The 23389-nt window shown below is 41.4% G+C and overlaps 3 protein-coding genes across 7 annotated transcripts; all 3 read right to left on the bottom strand.

Annotated features, from left to right (window-relative positions):
* Positions 1–240: 240 nt before the first annotated feature.
* LOC139559185 (serine/threonine-protein kinase SBK1-like) lies at positions 241–3750 on the bottom strand. The gene is made up of 4 exons (XM_071374957.1): positions 3279–3750; positions 1855–1999; positions 1541–1743; positions 241–1407 (listed from the first exon to the last, which is right to left on the bottom strand). Exons 1-4 carry the CDS (start codon positions 3282–3284, stop codon positions 613–615), a joined length of 1149 nt encoding a protein of 382 aa, XP_071231058.1. The 5' UTR covers positions 3285–3750; the 3' UTR covers positions 241–612.
* A 1012-nt stretch (positions 3751–4762) lies between these two features.
* On the bottom strand, positions 4763–11656 carry LOC139558911 (uncharacterized). Its single transcript, XM_071374417.1, has 6 exons — positions 11518–11656; positions 8383–8543; positions 8178–8273; positions 6432–6602; positions 5973–6115; positions 4763–5174 (listed from the first exon to the last, which is right to left on the bottom strand). Exons 1-6 carry the CDS (start codon positions 11654–11656, stop codon positions 4763–4765), a joined length of 1122 nt encoding a protein of 373 aa, XP_071230518.1.
* Positions 11657–14976: 3320 nt separating this feature from the next.
* Positions 14977–22520, bottom strand: LOC139558741 (myelin-associated glycoprotein-like). Of its 5 annotated transcripts, none has more exons than XM_071374134.1 (9): positions 22370–22520; positions 20809–20891; positions 19648–20016; positions 18558–18869; positions 17749–18015; positions 17442–17538; positions 17301–17319; positions 16905–16991; positions 14977–15437 (listed from the first exon to the last, which is right to left on the bottom strand). In XM_071374134.1, exons 2-9 carry the CDS (start codon positions 20876–20878, stop codon positions 15375–15377), a joined length of 1284 nt encoding a protein of 427 aa, XP_071230235.1. In that variant the 5' UTR covers positions 20879–20891; positions 22370–22520; the 3' UTR covers positions 14977–15374. The 5 variants fall into 5 exon arrangements, with proteins under 5 accessions (XP_071230235.1, XP_071230237.1, XP_071230238.1 ...); XM_071374136.1 differs by having other exon boundaries at positions 20809–20871; positions 22370–22442; XM_071374137.1 differs by lacking the exon at positions 16905–16991.
* Positions 22521–23389: the final 869 nt, after the last annotated feature.

Below are 23389 nucleotides of genomic sequence, written 5' to 3' on the forward strand. Positions count from 1 at the left end.
TTGTTATTCTACTTTCCAAGTCCAATAATAAAACACAAAAATCTGAAATCTGGTCAATTTTCCTGCTTAACTTAATACAGTAGAGTAGCCAGATAACTTACTGTAGAATCAACACAAAATGCAGAAGACTTTAACATTTGTAAATATCATAGCAATCTAGAGAGGTAGGCCCAGGAAAACTTTGAATTTATGAGTTTAATCCAAATGATAACTCATAATAAAATGTTTATTAGACTCAATTCCAACCACAATAAATAATATGACGTTTACATATTATAAAAAAACATTAGAATACAGAAACACCATCATCAAGTCACACTTAGAATTTACTAGATTGAACACATCAAAATGATAATTGTAAAGTGCTTTCAAGTCCTTAAAGTAGCCAATTGCAGCTGTGTCTATCCCCAAATGCTATCCAGTATCAACAATGACTTGATGGCTATTTATCTTACAGTAAGTGCAACTGTAGTGGTATTATATACTGTACAATGTCTTTTTAAGCACCAATGTGACACATCAGAGGATATGTATTGTCTTCTGGAAGGTCCAAAAAATATTGTCTCTTTCACCTCTGAGTTTGTGAGTTCATGATCGTGTGTCGCCACTCCTTTATCCCTCTCCCCTTCCTTCCCTCTCTCTCTCGTTCCTGATGACCTCTCGCCCTCTCATTTTCTTCCTCTCCTCCTCCAGCTGTATCTTCTCCTTCACCTGCAACCAGTCTCCTCCGAGGTAGCCCAGCACATCGTCGGGCCTACCGCGAAGCCTAGGCTGCGGGTGAAGTAGTGACAGGAAAAGGGAACTGGCCAGTGGGGTGAAACAGGCAAACTGGGGGGCGACCGGATGGGATTTTCTCTTGCTCCGATTCGGCTTGTCTTCATCCAAACTCCTCATGATGTCCTCGTCTTTTCCTTCCCCCCATAGGTCTAGTTCGTCGTCCTGACCATCTTGCTGGTCAAACCACTCTTGGTACTTGATGTACGAGCGGTCGTCGGACGCGGTCTGCGTCCAGGGTAGACTGCCAGTCAGCATGGCGTAGATGAGGATCCCCAAGGCCCAGCAGTCTGTACTGACCTCCACCGACACCCACACCCTCTTGATCTTGTTGTCCAAACCATTTCCTCCATCAGGTTTTGAAGCAGGATTATGTCTACTATCCTCCGACTCCTTCGCTATCTCTGCCTCGGGCGTACAGTAAGCAGAACTGTACCACACACCGGGTACCTTGGTTCCCGTGGCCTTGGCCATACCGAAGTCGCCCAGTTTGACCCAGCGGCAGGCAGCGTCGACCAGGAAGATGTTCTCGGGCTTGACGTCGCGGTGGACGAAGCCCAGGGAGTGGAGGTGGGTTAGGGCACCGCACAGCTGGGAAACCACCCTCTGGACGCAGTCCTCCTCCACACCCACCTGAGACATAGACATAGGCACAGTTGAACTACATTTCCCATTCTGTTAGTTACCAAAGATTCATAACAGAACACACTGACAAATGTCTCATGGGCGTGGATTTTTTTTTTTTTACACATACTGTATATTATACCTCAGGGACAATGACGTCGTATAGATCACCGAAGAGGCTGGCTTGCTGGGCGAAAACGTAATGTGAGGGGGTGGAGAAGGCAATGCCCAGGGCCTTGGTCAGGGACGGGTGAGTGCAGAAGGAGAGGGAGAGGTTATACTCTCGCAAAAAGGAGAAGAGATTTGTGGAATCACGAGGAAAGAACTTCAGGGCCATTGGAGTTCCTTGAGGGAAGGGAAAGAGAGAAAAGTGATCAGAACAAAAGAAAGAAAGACAATCTGGAGATATGAGGCCAGGCAAACTGCGGTTAGGATTAAAACAGATCCATAGTTTACCTCTTTTCCGATGTACAGCCAACATGACCTTCCCGTACGACCCCTCCCCTAACATCTTGACCACCTGGAAGTGGTCCGAGGTCTCCAGTGATGTAAGCGACTGGGCCGTGAGATGGCACATCTCGTCCAATAGTCTCGTGGCAGCCTGCGGAGATGGGAGCATGACAGATATCTGTCGTGATGCTTATCACTAAACCAGATGTAAAGACTTCCCTTTATAGCCCTATGAACGGCTTGATGGACAGTTTTTGGACACCTCCTATTTCAACAAAGCCGTTGATTTATTCTGATTGGTTGTTGTCTGTTCCATTGATTGGCACCAGGAGAGCTATTGTGGGATTTTTCTGTATTTGCCGACCGGATTGACCCCAAGACTCCCCATTAGTACATCTCTGTGGCATAGCTAGCTCCACAGGGTTAAGCCCAGCCCAGACCCCTGCCAGCACGGCATTATCTGAATAGCCTGTAGGGACATGGATTTAACACCTTGGTTATGTAACTTTGTGTTGGGGGAAAGAGAGTTGTGTGGTTTGTGGATTAAGCTTGTCTTGTCCTCTACCCCACTTCTATCTACTACTCAATATGGATTACAATAGTGGAACGTTCCGTATCAATAGTGTAAGCAGAAACAGTATGGATTGATATGAATATGAATCAATATAATGGGTAAACACTTTATAAAACCTATCATGAACAAGCATTAGTTAACTGTTAATAAATAGGTATTTCATTATTTACAAGCATTACAAGGATTCCAATTCATAAGCTTTCATAGCATTTATAATCATTTATAAAGCATTTAAAAACATGTATAGGCATTTACAATGTATGTGTTACCAAATAGTGTATACTACACATTCAATTGGTTGTATTTAATAACCTGCTGTCTAGTATCAGTGTCACGTGTGATAGCATTTTGTCACATAACGGGGACATCTCACATCGGTATAAGGCAGAAATGTTGCTTGCATTTGTACAGCTCAATATTAACCGGCTATTTACATTTGTATTTTTTATCCTAAATGAAAATTCAATGAAATATAAATATTCTAAGCATTATGAGTACATTTGTGTGTGTGTGTGGGGGGGGGGGGTGCATTTATGTATGATGTAAATTCTACATTGGCGTAGTCAGCAAGGAAAATACACTATTGTAATGGAGGCAGTACATGCATTAGAGACTGGACCCCCCCCCCCCTTGTTTATATAACAGTGCAATAAAAGGGAATTTCCTATGAATAAATTTCGGAAAAAAATGTATGAAGTTAAACTGGATGAAATCAATTCCATGAGAAGTCATCATCTTAGAAAACTTCTACAAATGTCTCCCTAAACCTTGATGATTATTGGCTGAATGAAACACATTGCTCCTAATTCTTACTTGGTTGCAGAGGAAAATGGGGTTGAGAGGATAGCTTACTTACTGTCATTTTGGCTCTGTGGTTGACTTCACACTGATATTGTGATGTTCCTCACAGACAGGTTGCAGTGAATCTGTATCCCTGCCCACATCCACCAAGTAGTGCACCTTTCAGAAATGCTTCCACAAAACATAAGCTGCACTGTAGCGCTTCCAATCACAAGGTAAGGTCCTTGCTCTAGAGATCTTGTCGAATAGTTGTCCGTGTCTGTCTTTCTCGGCACAGGCCCTTCTATCTCTGCTGTTTGTGCGTTTTGATATCTCCTCCCCTACTTTAATCCTTACATTATCTTGCTCCCCTGTTCCTCACCTCTGCACTCCTCCCTCATTCTCTCCCTCCTTCCGGATTCTCTGGTGAGCTGTCTGTCCCATCAGTCGAAAGCCAGCCACTCCCACTGGTGCCTTCCCTCCCTGTTGTGGAGCCCAAGGCCAGTCAATGTTTTGAGTTTGATCTGTCAGTCAACAAATAAACGCCTGTGTCTATCCAAACACTTATCTAGACACTCTCTCATTTTCCACTCTCTCTCTCTCTCCCTCCACTCTTGCTGCATTTCACCTTTGAAGAGAAGCAAGAGAGGGCATGCCACTCTGACAAACCTGGGCTTGGATAACCATCTGTGTGTGACCTGTGCTTAACAAGTGGCACACACTCCATCACAGGCTTTCAAATGACGGCCTCTTTTCCTCAACTTGTCCACCTGTTTTGTGCCTCTTTCATTCCTTCTGTCTTTATTCTGTCTTTCTGTCTTTCTTTCTGTCTTTCTGTCTGTCTGTCTTTCAGTCTGACTTTTTGTCTTTCTTTCTGTCTTTCTGTCTTTGTTTTTCTTTCTTTCTGTCTTTGTCTTTCATTCTTTATTTTTTTATTAATTCTTTCTGTCTTTCTTTCTGTCTTCCTCTCCAACTCCCTCTCTCCCCTCATTTGACAAACCGAACAGCTGCAGGGGGTCACACACCAAAACAGCTTTATAGTGCGATCCTCTCGTACCTCGAGTGCCTGCCAACTCTATTTCCTCCAGCTTGCCAACTATCCAACTATCTCCCCCACCGCCACCCATCCGACCACCAGCTATTCTGCCCAACATCTTTTCTAACCCCTCCAGCCCCCCTTGGGGCAGATACATTTCTCTGTGCCTCGCATTACCACGCAACTTACAACTGTACTGTCACTTTAGCTGTGTTAGCAATATGTCCTCAGTGTTACATGTTCATGTGTAGCAAAGTTCTGGGTGACACTTCATTTAAAGGGTCCCTACTGCAGCCTGATGGTCTGGGGTTACAAGCTATTGGCCAGTCTTTCATTTTTTTACCATGATGCTCCTATACTGTCCGTGTCTGTATGATGGAAGCGGGGAGAACAGTCCGTGGTGTCCCTGATGATCTTCTTGGCCTTCCTGCGACACCTGGTGTTGTAGGTGTCCTGTAGGGCGGGCAGTGTGCATCCAATCGTGTGTTCGGCTGAGCTTTCCACCTTCTGGTAGCTCCTTGCGGTCAGCGGTGGAGTTGCCCTACCAGACTGTGATGCAGCCCGACGGTATGCTCTTGATTGTGGTCCTGTAGAACACTGAGGGCCGTCGGGGACAGGCTAAATTTCTTCAGCCTCCTAAGGTTGAAGAGTCGCCGTCGTGCCTTCTTCACCACAGTGTCCGCGTGATTCGACCATTTCAGCTCCTCTGAGATGTGTACGCCACGGAACGTGACGTTTTTAACCGTCTCCACGGCAGCTCTGTTGCACCGAGTGGAGTTCAGTCCCAGGGCTGTGAGCTTTGCGGTGAGCTTAGAGGGTACTATGGTATTGAAGGCCGAGCTGTAGTCGATGAACAGCATCCTCACATATGCATTCCTTTTGTCCAGGTGGGTGAGGGCAGTGTGCAGTGCAATGGCGATTGTGTCGTCCCTGGATCTGTCAGACGAATTGGAGAGGGTCGAGTGTGTCGAGGAGGGAGGAGGTGATGTGGTCTTTGACTAGCCTCTCGAAGGACTTTATGATGACGGAAGCGAGTGCTACGGGTCGATAGTACTGCTATGAAAGCCTTATAAATGTGTTATGAAGTCATTAAGTAGATACAATTCAAGTAAGTTACACAGACAGTATGTCAGTTTATTTAGAATGATGTATAGAAATGCAGGACAACATGGTAATATATCACTGTCTTTTTATTTTAGATGGGTAAATCCCATGGATATTATAATGTATTTGTATAAAAAATATGTGATGCCAGCATCAAATATATCATAGGCTCAGATATGAGACACTTGGTTAATAAATAACTGTACATTCAGTAAATACAATACAAAACAGGGTCATAGGCTCATTCAGATTTAGGGTTAGGGTTAACCCTAATTCAATCACATTCTTCAGTAACAGCCCTGTAATAAGGATATTATAAACGACTGTATATTAGAGAAGAAGAATTTTCAATTCAACATATAAATGAGCTAAGACCAAAGGGAGAGGTAAAAAGCAAATGACCTTATAGAGTGCATTATGTTTGAAAGAATGACGCTACAGTAAGCTGAATCTTAAACACTCAAGTTGAACACAATTCGCAATCACAGTAAGTAAGCGTACTTACTGTGGCTAAAAACCTTGAGTTAAATTGAATAAGATAGCACTGCTTTCGAGGAAGGCATTCGTTGTTGCACAGAGTAGGAATTTAGATGGCGGGAAACTTTATGTCAAAGGCGCTGAACCTTTGACCTAAGGAGGAGCAACACTCTGGTTGACCATTGACAGTAGAATCGTAACCGCTCAGGAATCTCGTAGGAGAGGAGGGCCACATCCCAGGCTTTGAGTTGTGTTGGAAAGGAGGGGATGGAAATCTGGGGTAGTGTGCATGCAGTCTATAATGGGGGAAGAAAGGGGGGGGGGGGGGGGGGGGGGGAGTTAGAATGGTGCAAACTAAGAATCGTATGTTACTGTAAAATATGACTCCTGAACATATCACAGTGAATTATCAAAATCCAAACAGCTTTCCCATGTGTGTTATATTATATAGATGTTCTTTACACACAGTGACTAAGCTAAAATGCTTGGGTACATTGAGCCTATACTCTGATCTAAGGTCGGTCACATACTCCCTCACTTATGGATAAGGTTTGGAATTTGAGCGCGTAAGTGGATCCTAGAACTGTATCCAGAGTATATTGCGCTACCTACCTGCTGTAGTGCAGTAGAACAGAAGCTTGAGAGTTTATGCAGGCCTTTAGCGACCTCTAGTGTCTTGGGAGAGACTGGCAAGCTCATATTGACTCGGGCGTCAATCATCCAGTCAACATGCAGTTTAAAGGAGAAGAGATCCGTGTAAAGTTGTGAGAGGGAGTCGTTTAGCTGGGAGAGGGAAGAGAGGGCGACAAGGTGTGAATTCCGAAGACTGGGCACTGGACACTGTGTTTTAAACGCGTACATCCTATTTAGTACAACGTCAAAAAAGTTTCAGAAAGTGTTCCTGGTGAATTTATAAAGCAACACTGAAGTATTCCTCACAATAGATTAAATAAACTGAGCAGTGATGAATTATGGAATACATTTATGTTGCTTTAAGTCACTACATTTACAAAACTTTGTCACTTTCAGACAACTGGCACTGTATACCGCTCCTTGCAAAAGTATTCCGACCCATTGGATTTCTTCACATTTTGTTGTCTTACAAAGTGGGATTAAAATGTATTTAATTGTCATTTTTTGTCAACAATCTACACAAAATACTATGTAATGTCAAAATGGAAGAACAATTATACAAAAAATAATAATATATATATATATAGTCGTTGCATAAGTATTTAACATGTTAGGAACACCTTTGACATTGATTACAGCTGTGATTCTTCTTGGGTAAGTCTCATAAGAGCTTTGCACACCTGTATTGTGTAATATTTGCCCATTACTCTTTTCAAATTCCCATTTATTTTCATCCTGAAAAACTCCCCAGTCTTTGTGGATGTCAAGCATACCCATATCAACAACATTGTAGTTACTCCACAATACTAACCTAAATGACAGAGTGAAAACAAGGAAGCCTGTAAGGAATACAAATATTCCAAAACATGCATCATGTTTGCAACAAGGCACTAAAGTAATACTGCAAAAAATGTGGCAAAGAATTAAACTTTTTTTTGTCCTGAATACAAAGCATTTTGTTTGGGGCAAATCTAACACAATATATTACTGAGTACCACTCTTCATATTTTCAAGCATGGTGGAGGCTGCATCATGTTATGGATATGCTTGTCATCAGCAAGGACTAGGGAGTTGTTTAGGATAAAAAATTAATGGAATAGAGTTAAGCACAGGCAAAGTCCTAGAAGAAAACCTGGTTCAGTCTGTTTTCCAACAGACACAGGGAGACAAATTCACTTTTCAGTAGTAAAATAACCTAAAAGGCAAGGCCAAATATTTACTGGAGTTGCTACCCAAGACGACGTTGAATGTTACAGAGTGGCCTAGTTACAGTTTTGACTTAAATTGGATTGAAAATCCATGGCAAGACTTGAAAATGGCTGTCTAGCAATGATCATTAACCAACTTGACAGAGCTTGAAGAATGTTTTAAAGAATAATGGGCAAATATTGTACAATCCAGGTTTGCCAAGCTATTAGAGACTTCCCCAGAAAGACTCATTGCTCTAATCACTCCCAAAGGTGATTCTAACAGGGGGAATCATGGGGTTGAATACTTATCTAATCAAAATATATTTGTTTTATTTTCCATTAATTATTTTTTATATATTTCTTTATTCCACTTTGACATTGCAGACAAGAAATGACAATTAAATCCATTTAATTCCCACTTTGTAACACAACAAAATGTGGAAAAAGTCAAGGGATGTGCATGTTATCTGAAGGCACTGTAGTTGTTTAGAGAGAGCATGCAATAAGGACTGGACATGAGAAGACACATACATACCTTTAGTGAACTGAGGTGATTTGCAGTGTGCTCCATCTCGGGAAGAGAGTCTAGATTGTACTCCGTCAGCTCCATACCGCTGAACTCACTTTCACTCTAAATTAAGAGCACACAGATAAGAGTTCAATTGGATGGCCACAGAACGAGAGTATGTTGACTAGCAGTGACTGTGCTGTGCCTACCAAACTATGGTCAACTCACTCACCTGTAGATTCCTTGTCAGCATCTGCAGGCTTCTCATTTGCTGGACCATCACTGTCAGATGGGCACAGAGGGCGCACTTTTGGGTGGGGCGTGACCAGGAAAGGACAAGCAGCTGGGCTAGTAGCAGCAACAGGAGGAGAGACTGTGTGGAGTCCAGGCACACTGCAGAGGTAAGAAATAAATCATCATTTTAGAGAGCTACATTAGATGAGGCATTGGATCAGGGTTACATTCAAGATCACAGCATTCATCAACGTTTCAAAAAAGGTTTGTTATTCAACAATTGCTAAGTGGTGGTACCAGACCACATGGTACCAGACCACATGGTAGGCCTACATTCGAGTGAGTGGACACACTGATTGGTTACCACGTAACAGGTTTTTGTCTTCCCAGAGAGCAAGAAACCATTATGGAAACAGGTATTTCTTTTAACTTGCCCCCCCCCCCCCCCACACACTTTGGTGTAACTTGCTTTTAACATGAGATGCCATATGCTACCATGAATGGGAAATACATAGACCTGATAGTTTCCATTTGAAAAAAGAGGTTGCGTTTGAAAAAGGGGTCATCCAATCAGCATGGAGTGCAACTGTTTCATCATTGACTCATCAAGCCGACAACTTCAAAGAACCTTTTCTAGACTATGTGGTTATTGCTAGCAAGCATTATGGCTCTGAATCAGTAGGCTAGTGATTCATTTGATGATATCAAATCACGAAATGACAAGCATTGATGCCAACTGTTTTCTTAGCCAGCAGACTGCAACCAAACCTTCATATAAATCACCAACCAGAACTAAACAAGATATTGCAGTTGAAGCCAAGTCATTGATGATGAATGCTGAGTATGTTGTGGTAGACACCTTACATTCCATGTGAACGTGAAGAAGTGAGATGGAATCTGTCTGAGCTACATGTTGATGATCAGTACAGTACATTGGCAGTAGAATAATAAAGTAGCAATTCTTACTGTTTTTTTAAATTTGATTTATAAATGTGTTATTCAATGTGTTTCTATGGGCTCTAGTAGTAAAGGCCAAATTCAATATTTTATCAAATACAAGACACCTAAAGGGGTCCTAAAATTCTAAAATTCCATCGTAAAACAATTCTAAATTTTAGCTTAGAACCCCCCCCACCCCCCACACCCGCCGCTTAGACTTTTAGAGGTTAATCGAGCATAGTCTGACGCAGACAAAAACCTAAATCAATTATACTTGGAACACTTGCTTAGGTTTAGAAACAACATTCTGTACTTATATTCATATGTTACATTTAGCCAAGAGAGTTACCTATTTCCTGTGCAGTCATTTCTTTGAAAAATGTATGTCCCTTTTGCACTGTCAAAAAGCTATTCCTGACCCAGTATTTATACTGTACAGCTGATTCAGAAAGCGCTGCACTGAAGTTTCCCGTAGCCTTGGGCTGACCTAACACCCCCATGTATTTGAGAAATTCTGCACACGTTGCTGCTTGTAAGTGCACAGCTTTGTCTACGTACAGTGGAACAGTATTAGTCTAAGTTCCGTTTCTGGAAACCTACCGTTATAGTGTTTTGGAGCTGCCTGTATTACTCTCCTAAGTAGAATAAATTGCTTAAATCAAAATCAAAATCACATTTTATTTGTCATGTGCGCCGAATACATCTGGTAGACTGTACCATGAAACGCTTGGTTACGAGCCCATCCAAATGATGCAGCGTGACTAGCTGACTAGTCAGTCGTTTTATATATTTATTTATTAGCTTATTTGTTTCCACTTTGTTTGCCCAAATCATGTCTTGAATGGATTTTGTCGGTCTCAAACTATTTTGACTATTTTGGTTTTAAATATTTTGGTGCTAAATGGTGGAGATTGATTTGCGTGAGGAATTGGTCCAAACGTGCTAGTGTGGATTGCAGTCACTCCTTTTCCATAGACTGCTTTCAAGGTAAGGAAACAAATATCTAAATATGCAAAATCGCTGAATTATACCTTTAATCAGAATTGTTGGCAGGTTACAAAATGTATACACCCCCCCCCCCCCACACACAAACACACACATACACACAGACACATTACATCCCCAGTCAATAGTGTAGTATCAGAAATACTTACATTTCATTGTCACCCCAAAATCCAAAAGTTGTAAATAAACTGTCAGCAGCCCCAATCTTTCATCCCCCTAAATGAGTTCACAAATCCAAACGTTCTCTTTTATAGAATGTGTACGATGACACATCACCTGAGTCACCCTCTCCATTCATAGAAGAACTCCCCAGCAAGGCCCCTCTCTCCCCCTCCCAAAACACGGCTGTTCACTTTCTTTCTTTGTTTTTCATCATACCGGTTGGGTTTTTTATACCAGTTGGTTTCTTTGTACTGGTTGGGTTCATTACACTGGTTGGTTGGGGTCTTTGTACTGGTTGGGTTCTTTACACTGGCTGTTTGGGGTCTTTGTACTGGTTGGGTTCTTTACACTGGTTGTTTGGGGTCTTTGTACTGGTTGGGTTATTTACACTGGTTGGTTGGGGTCTTTGTACTGGTTGGGTTCTTTACACTGGTTGTTTGGGGTCTTTGTACTGGTTGGGTTATTTAAACTGGTTGGTTGGGGTCTTTGTACTGGTTGGGTTCTTTACACTGGTTGTTTGGGGTCTTTGTACTGGTTGGGTTCTTTACACCAGTTGTTTGGGGTCTTTGTACTGGTTGGGTTCTTTACACTGGTTGTTTGGGGTCTTTGTACTGGTTGGGATCTATACACTGGTTGTTTGGGGTTTTGTACTGGTTGGGTTCATTACACTGGTTGGTTGGGGTCTTTGTACTGTTTGGGTTCTTTAAACTGGTTGGTTGGGGTCTTTACACTGCTTGGGTTCATTACACTGGTTGGTTGGGGTCTTTGTACTGGTTGGGTTCATTACACTGGTTGGTTGGGGTCTTTGTACTGGTTGGGTTCTTTACACTGGTTGTTTGGTGTCTTTGTACTGGTTGGGTTCATTACACTGGTTGGTTGGGGTCTTTATACTGCTTGGGTTCATTACACTGGTTGTTTGGGGTCTTTGTACTGGTTGGGTGCATTACACTGGTTGGTTGGGGTCTTTGTACTGGTTGGGTTCATTACACTGGTTGTTTGGGGTCTTTGTACTGGTTGGGTTCATTACACTGGTTGGTTGGGGTCTTTGTACTGGTTGGGTTCTTTACACTGGTTGAGGTCTTTATACAGGTTAGGTTCTTTACACTGGTTCGGTTCTGGTAGGGGTCTTTATACTGGTTGGGTTTCTTTACACTGGTTGGGGTCATGGGTTCGGTTCTTGTTAGGTTCTTTGTACTTAGGTTCTTTGTACTAGTTTATACTGGTTGGGTTCATTGGTTGGGTACTGGTTAGGTTCTTCATACTGGTTAGGTTCTTTATACTGGTTGGGTTCTTTATACTAGTTGGGTTCATTGGTTGGGTACTGGTTAGGTTCTTTATACTGGTTGGGTTCTTTATGCCAGTTGGGTTCATTGGTTGGGTACTGGTTAGGTTCTTTATACTGGTTGGGTTCTTTATGCCAGTTGGGTTCATTGGTTGGGTACTGGTTAGGTTCTTTATACTGGTTGGGTTCTTTATGCCAGTTGGGTTCATTGGTTGGGTACTGGTTAGGTTCTTCATACTGGTTGGGTTCTTTATACTGGTTGGGTTCATTGGTGGGTACTGGTTAGGTTCTTTATACTAGTTGGGTTCTTTATACTGGTTGGGTTCATTGGTTGGGTACTGGTTAGGTTCTTCATACTGGTTGGGTTCTTTATACTGGTGGGGTTCATTGGTTGGATACTGGTTAGGTTCTTTATACTGGTTGGGTTCTTTATGCCAGTTGGGTTCTTTATACTGTTTTTTATACTGGTTTGGTTCACTGGTTGGGTTCTTAAAACCGGTTAGGTTCTACTGATTGGGTTCTATTATCAGGCCTTTCTATGGAATAATTTTGGGTTTGAAATAGTGATGCAATCAGACGCTAAAAAAAACTGTCCCACTCTGTAACTCTGATATGATGAGCTGCAATCTCTCTGAAAGAGATGATTCAAAACTAATATTTATCAGATATGTTTGATGTTTGAAATGGTTGCTAAGTGGTGATTCCTTTTTATAGGAGTTTTATATCATTCCCCTCCTTTAGTGAATTAGGTAATCCCACAAAAGTAGTGGCACTGACCCTATGTCCCCACTCTGCACCCGACAAAAAACACCCCACCCAACCCTCTCTGTAGCAAGTACTGTCAGATCTCTCCGCTAGCATTCTGCCTGATGTTGTTTAATGGATGGACACAAACGGATAGAGACTCAGACAGAGCAGACAAAGGAGATGAGCATGCCATGATGTCATCAAAGATCTGCCACTTCCCCCCTGGTGGGAAATGGGGGGGAAGGGAGGGACCCAGCTAGCATAGAACGTTCCTGCAACGTTCTCTAAAGGTTCTCCTTCGTTTCTCCTTCGGTTCTTAGAAAAATTACTTTCACAGAACATTCTGAGAACATTGTGGAAAAGTAATTTTTCTAAGAATGAAAGAAGTCACTTTAGGGAAGTCGCTATTTTGGTAAGGTAGAAACACATTGTTCTGAGAACGTTCAAATAACCTCATAAAATAACGTTATTAGAACTTTCTTTACACTGGTTGGGGGTCATGGGTTGGGTTCTGGTTAGGAACTAGAGGAATTAGAACTTTTACGCAACGTTCCCCTGTGGTTCCCGTTTGGATGTTGGAAGAAAAAAGGTTCTGGGAACATTCTGGGAATGTTGTATATCTAAGGACCAGTGTGTGTGGAGGTGAATGCCCATCATTTTGTAAATAGCTAACTATACTGAACAAAAATATAAATGAAAAATGTAAAGTATTGGTCCCATGTTTCATGAGCTGAAATGAAAGATCCCAGAAATTCTCCATATGCACAAAAAGCGTATTTCTCTAAAATGTTGTAAACAGATTTGTTAAAAGCCCTGTTAGTGAGCATTTCTCATTTGCCAAGATAATCCATCCACTGACAGGTGTGGCATTTCAAGAAGCTGATATAACAGCATGATCATTACACAGGTGCAAATTTGCAGGTTTGTCATACAACACAATGCCACAGATGTCTCAAGTTTCGACGGAGCGTGCAATTGGCATGCTGACTGCAGGAATGTCCACCAGAGCTGTTGCCAGAGAATGTAATGTTAATTTCTCTACCAACGTCGTTTTAGAGAATTTGGCAGTACAACCAACCGGGCTCACAACCGCAGACCACGTGAAACCACGTCAACCTCCACATCCAGCTTCTTCACCTGCGGGATCGTCTGAGAACAGCTGATGAAACTAAGGTGTATTTCTGTCTGTAATAAAGCCCTTTTTGTGGGGAAAAACTCATTCTGATTGGCTGTGCCTGGCTCCCAAGTGGGTGGACCTATACCCTCCTAGGCCCACCCATGGCTGCGCCCCTGCCGATTCATGTGAAATCCATAGATTAGAGTCTAATTTATTTATTTTAATTGACTGATTTCCTTATATGAACTCAGTAAAATTGTTGAAATTGTTGCATATTGCATTTATATTTTTGTTCAGTCGCTTTTATTCCCCGCCTCCCAAAAAATATTGAACTCTCCTTTCACAAGCCATAGAGAGCTGTTATCAAGATGACAGATGGCATTGGAGAGGTTGCACAGAGAGAAATGTTTGTAGAAAGGGAGCGATTGGAGATGATGGTGGAAAAGGAAATAAGGAAGAAAGTGAAGCATATTATGAGTAAACATGGAGTGGAGGGATGGCATTGTGCTTCTGAAAGATCTGGCGAAGGAAAAGATGATGGACAAGGGAAAAAAAGGAGAACAGTGAAAATGGTTATGAGGGAATATGGAATGAGGGATTTTGCTGAACTTTTGGAAGAACTTGAGGAAATTGAGAGTGACTAAAGTGAGGATCAATTATATGTGGTGGCATGTGCAGTGATGACTGTCGAGAAGAAGTTGAGTGTAGAGGGAAGCAGTGTGTCGAGGAAGGTTGGCGTCAAGTGCAAAAAGAGGCATACGTGTTCCAGTAGCTCAGAGATTGAACCTGACGAGAGTGTTGATGAAGTTCCTGCAGTGAGGACCGCCGAGTTCGGGCCTCGGTCCGAGGATGTAAAGGTGTGTGTGTGCCAATCAGATTGCAGATTTCTCCGAACCCGTTTTATAAAACAAATTGATAACTGAAATTATAATTGTGTATTAATTGTTCATATTTTATTGTGTAATCCTGGGTGTGTGTGTTCCCAACTTTGTAACCTTCAGAGAACGTTCCCAGAACGTTCCTAACTTTGTAACATTCAGAGAACATTCCCAGAACCGTCATACAACACGAAAAGAGAACATTCAAAGAACATTAAGAAAACCATCTGATTGATCCTTTGGGGAACATTGGTGCAACGTTCAGGGAACGTTTCCACAACCTTCGGGTAACATTCCCAGAATCAAAATTGGTTATCTGGGGAGGTGTCAAAAAAGTGATGTCAGATCACGCCCCGCTTTGTCATTTCCCCTCCACCGCCCACCCACTCCTCTACTTTCTTTCCTGTTCATTGATGAAGGCAAAGGAATGTGTGGAATTTCAAGAGAGAAGGCACGGTAGAATGGCATTAAGAGATTTATTCGACTGATTATGCCCATTATAATCCTGACTGACACAAACCACAACCCCCTGCATGGTTTAACATCATCTACAGAGAAGAAGACAGAAATACACTGATGATGCTGAACCACAAACCAAAAACATTCAACTACAATTTAGTACTGCACTACATGGTCAGAAGTATGTGGACAACCCTTCAAATTAGTGGATTCGGCTTTTTCAGCCACATCTGTTGCTGACAGGTATATAAAATCGAGGCATCAGGTTAAAATATATAATATCATGTATTTTGTGACAGAAATATACAGTATGATCTGAAGAAAAATAACAAGATGAACATTTTCCATACAACAAAGTTCAAATGCAAAGGTCAAATCTGGATCTGTTTTGCCATGTGGTTTCAAGGAGCAGCTCTTTCACTTCTTCTGCCAGGGTGAGCTTCACCTCGGGCAGCCCTGGTCATCTGTCAAAGGAAGACATTGCAAATAGACACACAAACATACATGCGTGCACACACATACACATTGATGATGTTTGACTTTTCTCAGTGGTGTGAAGTACTTAAGTAAAAATACTTTCAATTACTAAGTAGTTTTTGGGGTATCTTTACTTTCTTTACATTTTTTACAACTTTACTTTTACTTCACTACATTCCTAAAGAAAATAATGTATTATTTACTCCATACATTTTCCCTGACACCTAAAAGTACTCGTTACATTTTGAATGCTTAACAGGACAGGAAAATGGTCCAATTCACCCACTTTTCAAGAGAACATCCCAGGGGTCTCATTTATAAAAATGTTCTTAGATTTATTCTTGAACTTAGTCATAAGATCATTTCCGACGGTGTGCTTACGTTCGATTCATAAAAGATACTGAGCATAAAAAACCTTGCTTACGCAGGTTCTAAGTAGCCCATTTGTAACTTACGCACCTGTGATCTATAAATCTCAAATTAACTTCAAATTGACCACACCTGAACGTGCCTTACAATCAGCGATTTCCCCTTATAGAATGCTTGCACAAATGAGGGTTTAGTCAGGAATAGCCATGGACCAAAAGAAAAAAGCAAACTTTTCGGGAAGACGAGATCACGGTGATGGTAGAGGAGATTGAAGACAGGCAACACGTATTATTCGGTGGACTAAATAGGGCGCCAAAAAGGTAGCTTGGGAGTGTGTCGCCGCTGCAGTGAACCAGGTGGGGCAGCAAGACAGAACTGTGGCTGATGTGAAAAAGAAATGGTCTGACCTTAAACTACAAGGGAAAAAAGAATAGCCTGACATAAACAGCAGGAAAATCACGTACGTCACGTCAAGTCTAGACTTTGCGTAGAGATAAGATCATTTCCACGTTAAAGTAAGGTTATATAAATAACTACTTATACATTTCTGCATAAGTCACACTTACGATCAAAATTGATCGTAAGTCCGTTTTATAAATGGACTTACAAAACACCAGGCCCCTGGTCATCCCTACTGCCTCTGATCTGGCAGACTCACAAAACACAAATGCTCAATTTGTAAATTGTGTCGGAGTGTGCCCTTGACTATCTGTAAAAATAAAATAAAATGGTGGTGTTTGGTTTGCCTAATAGAAGTAATTTGAAATGATTTATACTTTTACTTTTGATACTTAAGTATATTTTTTGCAATTACATCTACTTTTGATACTTAAGTATATTTAAAACCCAATACTTTTAGACTTTTACTCAAGTGGTATTTTACTGGGTGACTTTCACTTTTACTTGAGTCATTTTCTATTAAGGTATCTTTACTTTTACTGAAGTATGACGATTGGTTACTTTTTCCACCACTGACTTTACTTAATTCAAATGAATGCTCACACGTAAAACAGTTAGCTTAAATACCTACAAACGACAACATTATATGTTGTGAGTTTATATTGGACATTTTTCCTCGTAATCACCTGGAGTTGGTCATAGTCAGAGCTGATGCTGGCGACCGTTAGGTTAGTGTACGTGTTGTCTCCTTTCTCCGACAGCTCTAGCTGCTGCTGGAATATTGAGGAGAAATAATTGTGTTTAAACGGAGGAGTTATATCTGATCCAACAGACTATCAGTCTCAGAGGTATCAATACCATATCAAATGTAATAGGAGCATTAGTGATGCACGTTTTATACAAAACCACCGTGAATTTGGTGAAAGATTCAAGATGTGTAATAGTCATAAAGAGAATTGTTAAAGCTTTGACGTAGAAACACGTTTGTCTCTGTATCGTATCATACTGCGTCATCTACTGCCAATGCCTTCAAATTGCTCAGTTAATTAAACAGATATATATTATGAAAATGTTCCTCTTACTTTCAGTCTTCTGGACAGACTTAGGGGAGGAAAAAGGGGGAACTTGGGTTAGAACAAAGTGGATCGGAACAGTCCTTATATAAATGTTTTCTAAAAATGTATTCCTAAACTCGATGGGCATGAACATATAAACAATGATACCTTTTATATTTATACACATCCACGGTGACGGTTAGAACATAGAGCAACGCCATCACTCCACAGATGATGTAGGGGACCATCACGGAACATTGGCCACCTACAAATAATGGGAATAGAACATTGGTTTTTAAAATGTACTATTCATTTGTTGTCCATTTGTCTTGAGTGTTAACCATTTAAAATAGAGATTTAATGTTCACTTTTCAACAACGGCACTTTTCAACAAATAAAATGGCACCCTATTTCATACAGTGCACTATGAGGTCAAATGTTGTGTATTAGTCATCAAGTGAACAAAATGATTTACTTTCGAACTCCAGAGGCATGACCTTTGACCTTTGTGATCCCTTCTCATTGTGGGCCTCACAGAAGTACAGCCCGCTGTCTGCCTTGCTGACCAGGAGGACTAGTGTCTGCCCATTAGCCTTCCACGTCACCTGCCCACTGATGTCTTTATACCAGGAGTAGCGCTCCACTGGTGGGTTGGCATCACTCTGACAGGTCAGGGTCACTGCCCTCCCGTCGGGCACAGGCCCAGATGGGCTGGACAGGGCTACAGTGTTTTTAGGTGCATCTGGAAGATAGAATCGACACAGTTAAATCAACTTCCTGATGAGGTACGTGAGCTCATTTTGATCCGTGAGATTAACGGCCCGTTTCCACAAGGGAACGTTCGTCATGTGAGTGTCAACGAGCGTGCGAACGATAGAAATAGAGTGTATTGGTGTGAATGAGAGGAAAAAGAAGAAAAAAAGATGACGATTAGTGTCATTTTGAAGTCTCTCAAGTGTGCTGGAAGGTTGCCATATTATTGAGAACATGATCCAGAAAGCAATATTGAGAAGGTACACATGCAGTGTATGAGGATGGGAAGAATCACTGCATAGGTATGAATAGCTAACTGGCTGCTTATTACCTGCTAATTCATGTCGTTAACCAGTATGTTTTTTTATGCCCTGTGCTCTTTGATACTGTTTAGCACTTAACAGTATCAATTATCTATCAATTAACTAATCATGTTCACAAACAGAATGAGGAGATTCCTTGGTTTCATTCTATAACTACACTACTGTTTATAGTTGTGGTCATATGGTTATGGTTGTTGTGGTCTCTCACACAGAACATTGAGGGTCAGGTTCCCCTGAGTCGTCTTGGTGGTGCCCCCTGGCTGCAGCGTGTAGCGGGCAGAACATTTGACCATCAGCCCGTGATGGAGGAGGGAGGCGGTAAAGGTAAGGGTGGAGGTCATGGTCATGAGCCCATCTATACCCTCCTGTAGCTGGCTCTCAACACTGCCACCCAGCCCGGAGGTCCAGGTCAGAGAGGGCGGGAGCGTAGGGCAGGGGGCAGAGGCAGAGCAGCTCAGTCTAACCAGCTCCCCCTCTGTGATGTTGCCAATAGGGGTTAGTTGGGGTTTGGGTGGGGTGTCTGGAGGTAATAAAGGTATGTGGGAGAGAGAGAGAGAGAATCAATAACAAGACAGAAAGAGGCCTGGGTAAAGCCCAATGACATACCGTAATGGGGCAACCAGGTTTAAACCAACTCTGCTTAGAACATCCCTCTCTTTTTCATGTTAAGCAGTGCCGGCTCCAGGCATAAGCGATATAAGCGGTCGCTTAGGGCCCCCGACCCAAAAAATAACTTTCTGTTGAGAGTTAGAATAGTAGAATACACAAAGTGCAAGGTTGAATTATTTTTTTTTAAATTAAAAAATCCGCAGTTTTTCTCTTGTTTTGTCAGTCAATGTCAGTCACTCAATTAGCCATCTCAGCTAACAATTTTTAGATTGGTAAGTTAGTCTAGCCAGTTATCTAAAATGTTTGTAATCTTAGCCGAGCATGCAGGTGCTCAGGGGCCCTGACCTCCAGGGGGCCCCCATTGATTTTGTTGGTCACTCTCACTCAGATGTCATTAACATGGCATAAGTCATGACAAAATGTGTACAATTTCATGAAATTTGTTATAAAATTGCTCTTTGCCCCATGGCAACAATGTGTAGAACTGCTTGGTGAGAGGGACCCTCAACCAAATCTTGCTTAGGGCAACCAAAAGGCTAGAGCCGGCCCTGGTGTTAAGTTTTTAAACCTGTGTTTGCTGTTAGTATTCACAAGAATTCAATGTAGTCCTTTTGTTAGAATGTTTAGCCCTCAATATTTGTTTTAATTGGAAACCATAAATATCTTAGATAAGGTCAAATTCAGTGTACCTGTATGACTGATATGTACTCCTGGGTAGAAAATATACTTGAGGCGATTTGTTCCAGCACATTCCAGCCTGAAGAGATATGTGTCATCATATCCTGCAGGGAAACTGTTGAAAAGGGTGGTGCAGTTCTTGCTCAACAGATTTCCCACCATCACTCCCTTTATGATGTTTTGGTCATCTGTTTTGGCTGTGCTCAATACTATATTTCCACCCCATTTGTTTTTAGACCAAAGCCCAGTGGGTGTGCAGTTTTTCAAGTCAGCATCAAATGTAGCAAGGATCTCAAATGTACATGGGACCAGTAGGCAGGATCCACCAACAGCCACAATGCTTTGGGGCGTCCACAGACTCCACTGTTGGCAGAGTGCACCTGGAGAACACAGCACCATCAAGAAACACTGAACAGCAAAACCTGGACTCAGGGATACGCGTAACATAGCAAATGTTACTCTGTCTCCCTCCATTTAGTGTGACATGTTACGTTTCGTATGGTATGTATTAATTTGTGGGTGTCCATCATCCATTTTATATGATACTGTATGTTACGAATTTGCAATACGTATGACATGTTAGGAATTCCACTTTGTTGTGGCAAACGTTAGCTAGGTGGCTATGTGTGCTAGGGTGGGGTTAAGGTTAGGGTTAGGAGATATGGTTAGGTTAGGGTTAGGGGAAGGGTTAGCTAACATGCTAAGCAACTGCAAAGTAGCTAAAAAGTAGTAAATAGTTGAAAAGTTGCTAATTAGCTCAAATGCTAAAGTTGTCCTTGATGTGATTGTTCGAACCTAGACATTCGTGTTATACGCCTACCCATCCTCCCCAACCAACCTCCCTCCTTTCATTTTTGGCTAAAGTAATCTTCTGTTTTACGTAACCATACCAAACGTAACATATCATACTCATTTGAGTGTCACATATTCACATTTACTGTGTTACATTTACTCTTTGAGGCCAGGCTGAACAGCAAAACACATTTGTCTGCACACACACACACACACACACGGACACACGGACACACACACACACACAAAGGTTTATCAATCTCACACACATTTGTCGAAACACCCAAGCACATATTGCAGAGATGATAGCATTGTCATTAAGTCAAAGTGTGTACAAGTTAAGAGGGAAGTACAGTATGCACAATCGGGAAGAAACTGACCTTTCAACAGAAAAGTGATGAAAGCAATAAACCCCAGAAACATCTGTGATGTTGTTGAGATGCCTTCCATAGTAAGAATACACCTCAAATAAACATAGAGATAGAAAAAGTAGATCAGAATTATGGATAATCTGTACTGAACAAAAATATAAACGCAACATGCAACAATTTCAAAGATTTTACTGAGTTACAGTTCATATAAGGAAATCAGTCAATTTAAATAAATAAATGAGGCCCTAATCTACGGATTTCACATGACTGGGAATACAGATATGCATATTTTGATCACAGATTCCTTTAAAAAAGGTAGGAGCATGGATCAGAAAATACCAGTCAGTATCTGATGTGACCACCACTTGCCGCATGCAGCGTGACACATCTTTTTCGCATAAAGTTGATCAGGCTATTGATTGTGGCCTGTGGAATGTTGTCCCACTCCTCTTCAATGGCTGTGCGAAGTTGCTGGATATTGCGGGGAACTGAAACACACTGTTGTACACGTCGATCCAGAGCATCCCAAACATGCTCAATGGGTGACATGTCTGGTGAGTATGCAGGCCATGGAAGCACTGGGACATTTTCATCTAGCAGGAATAGTGTACATTATCATGCTGAAACATGAGGTGATGGCGGCGGATGAATGGCACGACGATAGGCCTCAGGATCTCGTCACGGTATCTCTGTGCATTCAAATTGACATTGATAAAATGCAATTGTGTTCGTTGTCCGTAGCTTATGCCTGCCCATACCATAACCCCCTGCCACCTTGGGGCACTCTGGTCACAACGGTGACGTCAGCAAACTGCTCACCCACAAGATGCCATACACGTGGTGTGTGGTGTGAGGCCGGTTGGATGTACTCCCAAATTATCTAAAACGGCGTTGGAGGACATGCCTGCAGTCAGCATGCCATTTTCACGCTCCCTCAAACATCTGTGGCATTGTGTTGTGTGACAAAACTGCACATTTTAGAGTAGCCTTTTATTGTCCCCAGCACAAGGTGCACCTGTGTAATGGTTATGCTGTTAATCAGCTTCTTGATATGCCACATCTGTCAGGTGGATGGATTATCAATGCTCACTAACAATGATGAAAATACAATTTTGGCACAACATTTGAGAGAAATAAGCTATTTGTACATATGGAACATTTCTGGGATCTTTTATTTCAGCTCATCAAACATGGGACCAACACTTTACATGTTGCGTTTATATTTTTGTTCAGTGTTTGTACAAATAGGTAAAAATCCTGGAATGTTTAGCATTTGACTCTAAGTAGCAATTACCTATGAACACCTTAACTACTGTTTAACTGACATTCAATTGTAGCAAAAATTTTATTGTATTGTTTATCAGTACCATTTTTCCAAAACTCAATTTAAAATTTAAAGAGGTAACACATTTCCACGTCAATACAATTTCTACTTTCTCTACGATTCAAGTCTTTTTAGTGATTGTGATTCAATGTATTTGAATGAGATTTTGTGGAATTGTGTTTATTGTGTCATGCTTCCGAGATGCTTTAAATGTGTCTTTTAGATGAAATAATGAAAAGGCCTTACCTGTAACTGAGTGAAAGAGATTATGGATATTGAGATCACCGATATCTCCAAAATGGCACTGGGTGTTTAATCAAGCAAAAAGCTGTCTTTTCTTTTATATGCATTGGGAAACAAAGGAAATTGTCCTCATCACACCAAACCCTGCTTGCTCAATTCTTAACCAAGAGCAAACGTCAGAACAAAGAGGATGGTTCCTGCAGTCGATAGAACATTTACAATTGGCTGCAACGTTCTGTGGCAGGATATATCGGACTTCTTTATTGTAAAAAGGCACAACGTGATGACTTGTCACAGTCTGCCACCAGATTGCAGCATCCCCATGTAGAAGTTACCCAAAACTATCAGGGGCCAGAGGCATTCTGCAGATAGCTTTTATAAAGCTCTGTATACAATCGTGCAGTACATGCATCAGTAAGACATATATTGGTCGTTTTGGAAAGTTATATACTCAAACTCTATGTTCTCAAATACCGTATCAAATCTGCAATGAAGCTAAAAGATTGACGTCGTTCATTTCGTAATCAAATTTTTAAAAACGGTGATTGAATGATCAGTTTAGATGCGTCAGTCAATTCGTCATAAGGTCATCACTTTATTATGGTGTAGTTAGTCAAGATAAAGGCTTATTCATGGTGGCATCCCAATCTCATTATGTCAACAACATATCAAATAATAATACTTTTTACATATTTTGTTGTGCTACAGCCTGAATTTAAAATGTATTCAATTGAGATTTTGTGTCTCTGGCCTGCACACAATACTGCACACAATACTGCACACAATACTGCACACAATGTCAAAGTGGAGCTACAAATTAATTAACAAAGAAAAGCTGAAATGTCTTGAGTCAATAAGTATTCAACACCTTTCTTATGGCCTAAATAAGTTCAGGAGTAAAAATGTCACATAGTAAGTTGCATGGACTCCGTGTGCAATAATAGTGTTTAACTTGTGGCCAAAAGTTTTGAGAATGACACAAATATTAACTTTCACAAAGTCTGCTGCCTCAGTTTGTATGAT

This window comes from Salvelinus alpinus, chromosome 29, assembly GCF_045679555.1.
Source record: "Salvelinus alpinus chromosome 29, SLU_Salpinus.1, whole genome shotgun sequence".
Lineage (NCBI taxonomy): Eukaryota > Metazoa > Chordata > Actinopteri > Salmoniformes > Salmonidae > Salvelinus > Salvelinus alpinus.